This window comes from Musa acuminata, chromosome BXJ1-5 (assembly GCF_036884655.1).
Source record: "Musa acuminata AAA Group cultivar baxijiao chromosome BXJ1-5, Cavendish_Baxijiao_AAA, whole genome shotgun sequence".
Lineage (NCBI taxonomy): Eukaryota > Viridiplantae > Streptophyta > Magnoliopsida > Zingiberales > Musaceae > Musa > Musa acuminata.
In genome coordinates, this window is record NC_088331.1 from 41179089 (window position 1) to 41190646 (window position 11558).

The following is an 11558-nucleotide window of genomic DNA, read 5'->3' on the forward strand; positions in this document are numbered from 1 at the left end:
GAAAAGATTTTGTATGGGCCTCACAGTACCATGCCCAGTATATAGTTTTTGGGATATTAGATGGATGAGGGACTATAGATATATGATAACTTAGGATAGACAAGTCCAATGAATTAGATCCCCTTGTATCATCTAGGGACTATGACATAGTGGCATAGTACGTCGATAATCGATAAGTTAAGTAAATTATTACGGGATAATAATTCACTGAGTTAGAAGGAGTTCTGATAAGTGTAACTCATGACTATCTCAATATTGGGCTTAGAGGGTCACATATATATGATGAATGACGCGATGAATAGATGATTGGATATATGATATCTAATAAGCCCCTATTTTATTGGATCCATTAGGTGAGATCCAATAAGAGATTAGAGTGGATAATTAGATAGAGATCCAGTATCTAATATGCTATGATAATTGGATGAAGATCTAATACCTAAGAGAGCAGGATCCATTAAGGTTAGCAAAGAGGACTCTCTATAAAAGGGATGTGCAATTAAAAGGGTTATAAGGCTTGATCCCTTAGCCGCTGTAACATATCATTCTCTCCTTGCTTCTTCCTCAACTGATTGCCCCTCTCTGGTGTGAGAAGGTAGCAAGAAGGACTACCCCTACTACATGGTGGTGGTGCGCAAAACTAAGGAAAGAATGTGTAGTGAGAGGAGGTGCATCGCTACTTCATATGTTGTATGAATCACCACTAGAGAGGAGAACATGAGACCTCCTTTATCCATAGATAGGAATATATAGATCAGGGATATACGAGTTCCCTTAGGTGAGATTATCTCACGTCTGATGTAATTTTTGATTTCATGAGTTTTTTGCTCTCAATCGTCACATGTGATTCGATATAAATCTAATTTTAGAAAATTGACTTCTATTTTACTTTTTCGCTACACATATGATACTCTCCCAGGTTTCCCAACAATTTTCTCTCCCTCTAGTAGCTTATGGTGTTGATCCTTGATTGAGCTTGAGATTCCTTGGCTACCCTTAGTAATCTTCTCTAAGAAGTTAAAGCTCTAAAAAAGGAGTGAAATAATATGGTAGCTAAGAGATCTTGGTAGAAGGACAAGTCATGCCAGCTCCAAGCTCAGATCAATGAGTTGGAGTGCAAGGCTTCAACTAAAAAGAAGTTGGTTCCTTTAAATTGGAGCATATGGCTTTGGTTGAAAAGGAGTTGACTAAAGAGGCTAGGGGTCAATGTGCTATAAAGGCAATTTGACTCCTTGAGGCAATTGATTAAAGTGGAAAAGATAGAAAGGGAGAAGAAGTACTAAAGGAACTTGGAAGCTAAAGCCAACACCAATTACCTTAAGACAGAGGGATCAGCCCTGAAGATGGAGGTTGGAAACCTCCAACATGTTGGGAAACCATAGAGAGCATCACATGTGCAGCAAAAAATATAAATAGAAGTTGGTTAACTAAAAATAGATTTATCCCATTGTCATGCAAAGATTGAGAGAGAAAAATTCAAAAGTGATAAAAACTACGTAATTGTATATAGTAGTTGAAACATTCTCACCTAGGGGAGATTATATATCCCCTAATATATAGATCTCAGTATATGGATGAAGAAGCTCTTACAAATTCCTCTCTAGCGGTGATCCACATAGTAGACGTGGCAATGAGGCACCTTCTTATGTAGCACGTTCTTTCCTCATATTCGCGCACCACCACACTACAGCAACCGAGGAGGGATCGATCCCTCTTGTTGTCCTCTCACATAAGAGAGGGGGCACTTGGTTGGAGGAAGAGACAGGGAGGATATATAGGAGGTGGCGATAGTAGAGGTCTTGCCTATAATCCTTTAAGCCCCAACTCCTATATATAGCGAGCTCTTTTGCTTACCATAATAGATCCTATCTTAATGGGTATTAGATCTCTATCCAATAACCACTCTAAGCTATATTAGGTCTCATCTAAGAATATATTAAAATAGTAACTTATCGGATATCCTATATCTGATCTTCTATTCATCATGTTGTCCACAATATGTGTGTGACTCTCTAGGCTTAATATTGAGTTGGCCATAAGTTACACTTGTTAGAACTCCTTCTAACTCAATAAATTATTATCCCCATAATAATTCACTCAATTCATCGACTATGTATATACTATGCCATAGTCCCCAAACGATATAGGGGGTCTAATCTATTGGACTTATTTGCCTTTAGTTACTGTATACCTATAGTCCCTCATTAATCTAATATCCCAAAAATTATATATCGAATATGATACTATTAGGCCTATACGATATCTATTCAAGTCTCACTCTAATTAGATTCTCCAAGAGAACTCCTTTTTTCTTAATCTGATTCTCATGCTTTTCAGATTCATCACGATCTGATCTACCATAGTTAGGAATTTTTCAAAGTATGAATACACAAGATATTTCTTTAATGATACTAAGAGTAGATGATCCTTTATTGACACTCAATTGTCTTTATAAGGTTGGCTAGTACTCCTCATTACCGGTTGTGCTAGATTTAGAACTTTCAGACCTATAAGTCCAATATCAAAGAATGAAGTACTCAAACAAGATATTTTTAATATCTTAAGTCTGAGGACTAGAAATATAATTAGGATTACGAAATCATTGTCTAATTATGAGGTGTCATTAACCAACCAATATTCCGTAAGCGGATCATTCAGTGAACTCATTCTCTAATGAGCACTTGCACTATATCCTTAGTATCCCTACACAATCAGCTTTAAGACCAGTTGCCTCCATTATATGGATGTGTATATAATACACCGGTGTTTCCGATTATCTTGATGTCCCTCTCGAGTAACCTATGATTAGAAATATTTAGGGTTTACGTTTATAAGCGAATTAGTCTCATTATCATAACCTTATTATGATCTAATTCATATTGCACATATCCAAGGGCATCACAATATGAATACAACATCTAATATAAAGTAATAAAATATCATAATAAAAAAAAAAGATTGTATAACGTGTCACACGTGCTATCACTCATATAATTGGCTTACAGGACACCTATAACCAGTATGATGTGCCAATAAGATATTGATTCGATAATAGAATGAGGTTAAGGAGTGCAAAGTTATGCTAAAATCATGTAGGGTGGCCAAGTACAAGGCCTCTTGGGGGTTCAAGAAGTGATTAACTAGGTTAGGAGACAACTCCTTTTTTATTGATTATGAACTCACGATCTCTCGAGATAGGTATGACCATTCCACCTTAGTTCTTCCTTAATAACTCTACTATCGCATGCCCCACCACAACAAGGTCATTATGATTGAAACATTGATGATTGAAGTGAGACATCCATCTACACTAAGGATAGCATAGTCGAGGTCAATGATGAAGTTAAGGGGGCACCAGTTGTTAGGGAGTCTATAGAAGGGGCTTCATTCAAAGTGGAGGAGGTGATATCATAATTGCCATAGCATTGATTATTGAGGAGTCCATCTAGCTAGTTGAGACTTTGGCTCCACATGATCCATATGGGGTTCAGGCTTGATAATCTATCAACTTGATATTACTTTTCAAATGAAAGTTTTGACGGAGAGAACCATTATAGAAAGAGTAAAATCAAAAGAAAATAACTTATATTATTTATAAAATTAAAGTACTAACTATAAGATATGAAATAATGAAATAAAACCATGATAGAAATCTTATAGATGTGTAAGAACATAGGTTGTCTTTAGATAACATTTGGGTGCTTTCAGCAGGTTTTGTATTGTTGCCAGTTTCGATCTCCTCCTCTCTCATTATTAGAACCTCATGTTTGGATAGCATATAATAGGCTTTGGGGATTTCTTGTAGTAGTTGGATGAAGCTTTGATTTGGAACTTTAGCCGTTGGAGCTCGAGGAAGAAGGCTACGATGGTAAGGATGTGTTGCACCATGCAAAAGTCTTCTCTATTCTAAGATTGGAATAGCTAAGGTTAGTTAAACTTTTGCTAAGAATTCTTTTGTTTTCTTTAGATGGGGATGCACCTTTTATTTTATAGAGTGAGGGATGCCCCAAATCCTTAAGATTTATGGACTTTCCTTATACGACATGCATAGTTAGTACATTCCTTGTAAGGTTTCTCTTATTTGGGTAAGGCTTGTCCTAATTTTAATCTTAGTAGGACTTGATTGAGGTAGGTGGACTATTGTGATATGAGCTTTGCTTGGCCAAATAAGGATTTAAGGTATCAAGCAACCCTTCAATAGGAGTTAGCCAGTCTAGTTGAGTGCTGTTGAGATCATCTATGATCACAGCTCTCCCAATTAGGCAATTCATATTTTGTTGAATCTTGTTTTGATGGTTCTTCTCTCTCCATCTGTACATTGGAGGTTTTATTTTGGTTTGTTGATATGGTCGATATTGTCATGCTCGACTATGCCATCTATGCGTATTGTTTTGATTCGGTTCTCCTCATTGTTGATCATTGTTGACTTGAGGGGTTTGATGAACTTCTTGGAACTTCGAGGTTGTTGCTACCCTTTTTGATTTGCCTCCTCTTTCATCATGTTGGATGAATGCTTTGGTTTTTTATATGTTGAAGTGAGGGCCATGACCTTTCGGTATGCATTCACTATCATCTCTGCTTAGCCAATAGATATCAAGTGTTCCATCAAACTAATTGGATCTTTAGTGACAAGAATTTCTTGCATCCTTTTGAAGTTAATACTTTTTGGGATTAGCAAAAGTAAACAACATCTCAATCTGATAACTTGGCATTTATCAAGCGGAAGCACATCGTAGGTTACCTCATCGATAAATTTCTTTATGATGGTAAAGCATATCTTGCATTGCTAGTCAATATTCATCTCCACATCATCATGAAGCCATCCAAGTGGATATGAGTGTGGATGCGGTGTCATCTCTAGGCCAAGCTTCTTGACTAAGTTCATTGAGATGAGGTTATTTTAGCTCTCGGTGTTGAAGATTGCACCAACAATTCTTGCTTCACTTAGACCTTTATGGTAAAGAGCTCTTTTCTAGACTACGAGTTAGATTTGAATCTATAACCTTTGGCATATCCATCAATGATAGACTTTGAGCGAGGTGTGAGACCGATGAAAGTTTGATTGAGTCATCACCCATAGTTATGGCGATAGTTTACCAACTTTGATTATTCTTTAACCACTTCTTTGGGAAGAGTTCCGAGTGATCTTTCTAAAACTTCTCTCTAGAGTGATATGTAATTTTATAATATTTATAGAAAATATCACTTTGTTTTGAGGAAGAAGTTTTACCATTCCTAATATTCTCTTGAGCCTTCTTCATGGGCTTCTCACTATCGGTGTGATTCTTTCTCTCGATTATCATCACTATGTTGCTATTGGTTAAAATATAATATATTCTGAAGAGACTCAATTATATATGAATATATTTATAGAGGCCTGAGGTGTATTTCATCATTATCGAGTGATCATCGAGTGAGATTTTAAGTGCCACTACTTGTCATTGAAACTTGATAGTGTACTCTTACATGGATTGGTCTCTTAGTGTAGATAGTGTCACTTCTTCCATCTTTCATTGAGGTATTTCATAGGGTAGAACTCATCTTGTATAAGCCTTTTGAAATATGTCCGTAACATATTATCACCATTATTGGTTCGAAGATAGATCTTCTATCATGAGAGCATATGTCCAATCAACTTAAGTCAAATAAGCATCACCCTATCCTTATAGTTGTAGTCATATAGATCAAAATAAGTATCAAGTTAATTTATCCACGAGTATAATACCTCATCATTATATGATGATATAAGTCTCAATGTGATATTTTGTTTAATATCGTCTTCTTCACGGTTGTGCATCTCATAAAATGATTCTCTCTCTCCTTTATCGTAACATTCTTTGCTCGATCATCTTTTGTTGTAGGATTAGTTTTGGCTTACATCTAACTCATCGCGATCTCCATTTGTTGGGTTGTTAACCATCATCCTATTGATGTTTCTTCCTTTAAGTGAGCATGACTTAGAATCCAACTCTTGCATGTCTTTGCTAGACTCTTTGTATCCTTGTCTCATGGTTACCATTCATAACGAAGGATTGTTGCTATGATAACACTCGATCCATATAGGGTACGAGTTTGATGATCGATTGACTCGATTCCACCTTTTGGATGAAAGTTTTGGTGGAGGAGAGAACTTTTACAAAAAGACTAAGCATAAAATTGAAAGAAAACAATCTATACTATTTGTAAAGTCAAAGTACTAACTACAAGACTTGAAATAATGGGATAAAAGCATAATAGAATGCTTATAGATGTTTAACATTGTATGTTATCTTTGGACAATCTTTGTATCATTACCGGTTTTGGTCTCCTCTCTCAGTATTGGAACATTCTCTTGAGGTTTAGATAGCAGGTTTTAAGGACTTCTCACAATAGCTAGATAAAGCTTTCATGTAGAGCTTTGAGAACTCGAGGAAGTAGACTACTGTAGGATGGATGCATCGTATAGAATTATCTCCTTTTCTCTTTTTCTTTCTTCTCTTCTCTATTCTAGAGCTAAAAATAGATAAGGTTGACCGAGCTCTTGTTGGGGACTTCTTTGGTTTCCTTTAGATTGGGACCATCCCCTGTATTATAGGGTGAGGGGTGCCCTAGGTCGTTAGTGTTTAAGGACTTTCATTGTAGGACATACACAACTAGTACTTTCTTTGTAAGACTATCTCTATTTGGGTGAGACTTATCTTAATCTTGGTCATAGTAGAACTTATATTAAGATAAGTGAATTATTATAATATAGGCTTTGTTTGGCTAAATATAACTTTGAGGCTTCAAAAGACCCTTCAATAGGGTTGGTCGGTCTAATTGAGTATCATTGAGATCATCCCTGATCACTAGACTCAATCCTCGAGGATAATATTATTAAAATTTTAGAAGGGTAACTTAGGGAGCTTGTTCTTTTATCTTTTTATCTTTTTATCTTTTTATCTTTTTCCTTTTAAAATAGAGAAGTCCACCAAATCTAATCTATATGGTTAAAATCTTAGAATGGTAATTAGGTTAACTTATTCATTTTATCTTTTTTTTTTCTTTTGTAGTCCGGAAGTTAATTTTGGAATGTAAGAACTATGAAAGATAATCTAAATATTTTTTATGAATAATTTTTTTAAAAATATCTTTACAAGTTTTTATTTCAATTAGTAAAAAAGTTATACAACGAAGAATGGTATTTTTTGAGGTACAAAACATGATGTAAATATTTTTTATATGAATAATATTTTTTCAAAAATATCTTTACAAGTTTTTATTTCAACTGTCGAAAAAGTTATGTACCGAAGGATGGTATTTCTTTGAGGTGCAAAACATGTCAAATTCTAGGGATGCTCGACCCGTCAAAAGTATATATATATATATATATATATATATATATATATATACACACGGATCTGTTCAAATGGCATTCAAGGAAACAGTTATCGAAATGTTGGCATGTAGCACTGAAAGATGGTGAGACTAGTGTGTACTGTCCAGAAAAAGATACTATATAAGAACAATGCGCACAGGTGCAATGAGGTATCGGTGAGAGTATGGTCCATGGGGTCAACGACATGGCATGTCGAAGGCAAAGATGGACCTTCATCTGTGCCACATTGTTAAACGGATCGGATTTTCCATAATAGTAACCAATGATAGGTAAACTTCAACCCTGAATAGCACTCGGATACTTAATATATATATTTGAACTTATCGTAAATTCCAGTCCAGAGTATCCAAACATGATTTAAGTGGTCAGATAAATCAACTGATATGGATATAATGATGTGAGGAAGATTATCAATATTTTATCTCTATGTGATTGATATTCTATCGCTACATGATAGTCTTGGATATCTCATCTGACATATCATTACTCTATGAACATTATGTATCACACTGCACAATATTATCCATCATAGATGAATGTATGTAATTATTTTCGATATTAAATCATAAGCTTAAGTATAATGATCATATATCTCACTATAAAAAAAAAAATCCTCATTCTCCATACTAGACTGTCTATTATTTTCGATATTAAATTACTTTAGTTTTATAGACTCGGTACCTATGGTACTTGAATCTATCGAATTAAAAGACCAACTTAAATTTTAGAGGAGCTTTTGTCTAGGACACCCTTGGCATAATTAATTTTGTAGAGCTTAGCAGAGTTCAGTATGACTCAGTCTTATATATTCCTCGTCCAACACCAAACTCTTGGTCTCAGATGACTCCAAACTAATATTCTCCATGGACAATCAAAATGTGCTTTAATATTATAGTAATAATAAAAAAAAAAGGCTAGATGTAAAGAGAAATCCAATTCAGCAGAAATGGTGAGAGCTTAATTTGCTTGCATCAAACTTGCCCATGTTTCTTGTGAGCCCCAGCTAAAAGACTATGCAAATTGATGGTAGAGTTGACTCCTAGACACATATTCCATCCATATTAGGATCAACAACTGCACTGTAATGGACTCCAAAATTTTCAGCCAAGTACCCAGAAAGATCATGGAAATCCAAAAACTTGGACAACACATTTCTCCATCATCTATGGATGAAGAACAAATGGTTTCTGCAATAATCCTTCTGCATCCTTCGGTAGGTGACAATTTGGTTGCTCCATTTTGTCCAAGTATCCCAACAAGTAGTGATCCAAAGCTAGATTTCTTCTTCAGCTTTTGATATAACCCCGTAAGAAGTAACACTCCACCACGATAGAAAGTGGAGATGAAGCAATCTCTCTCTCTCTCTCTCTCTAAAGTCACACCAACCCCACCCATGTGACCTGCCTTTTCTTCTTATTGCATGTACCCTGGGCATTAAATTCTACTCACTTACACCTTTCCACCAAAACTTTGAGAACATGAAAAGACGAGGAGAAGATAAAAGTTATAGCATGAATTACATTTGGACTCTTTTGATCATCAGACTCTGTTTTCTAGGTATTCTACCAGTACCTGTTACCAAAATTTTCCTTTGCACCACACTATATATCTCCTGCTCCTCTCCTTGCACCCTTCACTTCTCCATTTACCTGCAGGACCCCAATATTCTTTCACATACCTACCTTGATCAAAAGGCTTTGAATGCATATGCTAGTAATCATTCAATGGTACTACTATAAACTTCTCTACTGAAAACCATATCATCTTCTAGTCTCAGTTCCTCCTTTTGTGCGGGATTTCGGTAAGTTGTGTTGCTTAGTTTAGCTCTTCTCTCTTCCTCCTGAGTCCCCGTCTGTCTGAAGAAGAGGTGATTGCATGCAGCTGCTGGTCTGAATGGGTGAGGCTCAGCAGGTAAATCTCATTCGATCAGAAGAGGAAGGTTTGTAAACGAGTTTTGCCATCATTTTTAGGAACTGCGATCCTAAATTTTCAGGAAGAAGCTAAAGCGGATCCCAAGCCAGAAGTGGACCACAAGAAAGAAGATAAGAAAGAGAAGCAAGAAGGGATCAAGAAAGAAGAAGTGGACGAGAAGAAAGCAGCTGAGGCAAAGCCCTCCCCTCCTTCCCCCATCGTGTTGTCTCTAGACTTGCATTGCGTTGGATGTGCAAGGAAGATTGAGAAGCTCATACTTAAATGCAGAGGTGTCACTCACTCGCTCACTCACTCACACCTTGGGGAACTTGATCGTGTTAACCTTTTCTCTTAGTGCATCTCCACATCAGGTGTTGAAGGGGTTGAGATGGACATGGTGCAAAACCAGGTGACAGTCAAAGGCGTAGTGGACCCTCAAGTGGTGTGCTCCAGAATCCAGAAGAGAACTCTCAGAAGAGCCAAGGTTCTCGCTCCACTTCCCCCAGCTGAAGGGGACTACAAACCAGATGCTGTTCCGCCGCAGGTATCACACCCTATATCTACATTTATGTACATGCTTGGTTCGTTGTTGTATCCGAGAATTACAAAGCAATGTCTGTAACTTTCTGAAGTCTGTGAGTGCCATTTATGTTGTCTTCTTCAAATAGGTGAGTGAGATGACAACAGTCGAGCTGCTTGTGAACATGCACTGCGAGGCCTGTGCACAGCAGCTTAGGAGAAAGATACTAAAGATGAGAGGTATGTATCTCCGCTTCTTCCTCCTCTCTTTATGCTGGTTTGGAAGTGCAATTGATATGTTCCTAATGGCCACCTCGCCATCTGCCTCTATGGAAATAAATACAATTTGATCAGTGGGAGGCCATTCATGCAGGGGTGCAAACCGTAGAAACCGATTTCGGCGCCGGAAAGATCACAGTGACCGGGACGATGAAAGCAGAAACGCTGGTGGAACACATTCACCGACGCACTTTAAAGTTCGCAAGCATCGTCTCTCAGCCACCCAAAGAGGAAGAGAAGAAGCAAGAGGACGAGAAGAAGGCCGAGGAGAAGCCAGCCGAAGAGAAGAAAGAAGAGAGCAGGGAGAAGAAGGAAGAACAGAAAGCAACCTCAGAAGAAGAGAAGCCCGAGGGCAACAAGGAAGGTGGTGATATTGGTGGTGGCAAGGAAGAGAAGGGAGGTGGTGAGGAGGCAAACAAGGAAGAAGACGGAGGAAGCAAAAGCATAATTAGCGAAGAAGACATGATGAAGAGGATGATGATGTACTGGAACGGTGGCATCATCGGTGGGGAAGACATGGCCAAGAGAATGGTGCACTGGGTGCCGGTCTACGTGATCCAACAGCCACTTCCACCACCTCAAATCTTTAGCGATGAGAACCCTAATGCCTGTTGCATACTCTGAGCTGCTCTCCATGAACCATCATCATCCATTACTGATGTAGAGTGCATCCCACGAGTGCTGGTTGGCTTAGAGCAGGCTGTACAAAAGAACCGTATTCTGTAAAGATGCATGCTCTTATGAATGCTAATTAATGTGCTATTTGCAACTGCTGAAGGTACTCGAATTAGGAGATGACACCATATGAAAACGCTATTTATGTGTCCTTGGATCTTTTAGTTGTCGATGCACTTCGTGGCTGTGTGAGAGGTTTCATGGGATTCACATGGCTGACAAGTGAAGAAGATAGGGGAATCCAACTTTGTAGCAAAAGGCTGCAAACATAGGACAGATGACCCTTAATGCATGCAACTGTGCATTGTGTAACATCAAACTTTTAGTTAGGAAAGAAATGAGGGTGGCAGGTACATGATAATTTTCTTACACAACCCATGCATGAAATTACTGGAAAAGTTTTATGGAGTCATGCTGATGAAGTGGACACGCAACCCTAAGCTCAAACTGTTTATGCTTTATGATCCAATCAGATACCACTGCCGAAGCATTGACTGTTCTCTGTGTGTCTAAATCAAACAGAATAAATATTAATACCAAATGTAAAGCTGTAAGAAATTGTATCTATTCAAACAGTAACAAAGTGATAAGACAATATATTTACACAAAGAACCGTAAGTACGTAGGGAAGGACGAAAGATCAGTAATATTCTTCTACTAATTAGAATTAATGATATCATATATAGCTCTCTTTAGATATTTTATAGGATATAGAATATCATTAATATAATTCTTAGCTTAAAAAATAATCACTCCAATTAGCCTAAAAAGTAAATTAACTGGAAACACCAGTAAGTTTCAATTTATTTCTATCCTT

General features: G+C 37.2%; 1 protein-coding gene across 2 annotated transcripts; it reads left to right on the plus strand.

Moving 5' to 3' along the window:
* Positions 1-9010: 9010 nt before the first annotated feature.
* LOC135675103 (heavy metal-associated isoprenylated plant protein 9-like) lies at positions 9011-10843 on the plus strand. 2 transcript variants are annotated; one of them, XM_065185376.1, is made up of 6 exons: positions 9011-9158; positions 9239-9268; positions 9351-9558; positions 9640-9812; positions 9937-10027; positions 10161-10843. In XM_065185376.1, the coding sequence occupies exons 2-6, from the start codon at positions 9251-9253 to the stop codon at positions 10688-10690; spliced, it is 1020 nt and encodes a 339-aa protein (XP_065041448.1). In that variant the 5' UTR covers positions 9011-9158; positions 9239-9250; the 3' UTR covers positions 10691-10843. The 2 variants fall into 2 exon arrangements, with proteins under 2 accessions (XP_065041448.1, XP_065041447.1); XM_065185375.1 differs by having other exon boundaries at positions 9011-9268.
* Positions 10844-11558: the final 715 nt, after the last annotated feature.

What these genes read in the sequence shown, in the direction of transcription:
- LOC135675103 (XM_065185375.1), top strand. An exon ending in GCTCATACTTAAATGCAGAG is followed by an intron (nt 9,559 to 9,639) that starts GTGTCACTCACT and finishes TCTCCACATCAG; the next exon opens with GTGTTGAAGGGGTTGAGATG. An exon ending in AAAGATACTAAAGATGAGAG is followed by an intron (nt 10,028 to 10,160) that starts GTATGTATCTCC and finishes CCATTCATGCAG; the next exon opens with GGGTGCAAACCGTAGAAACC.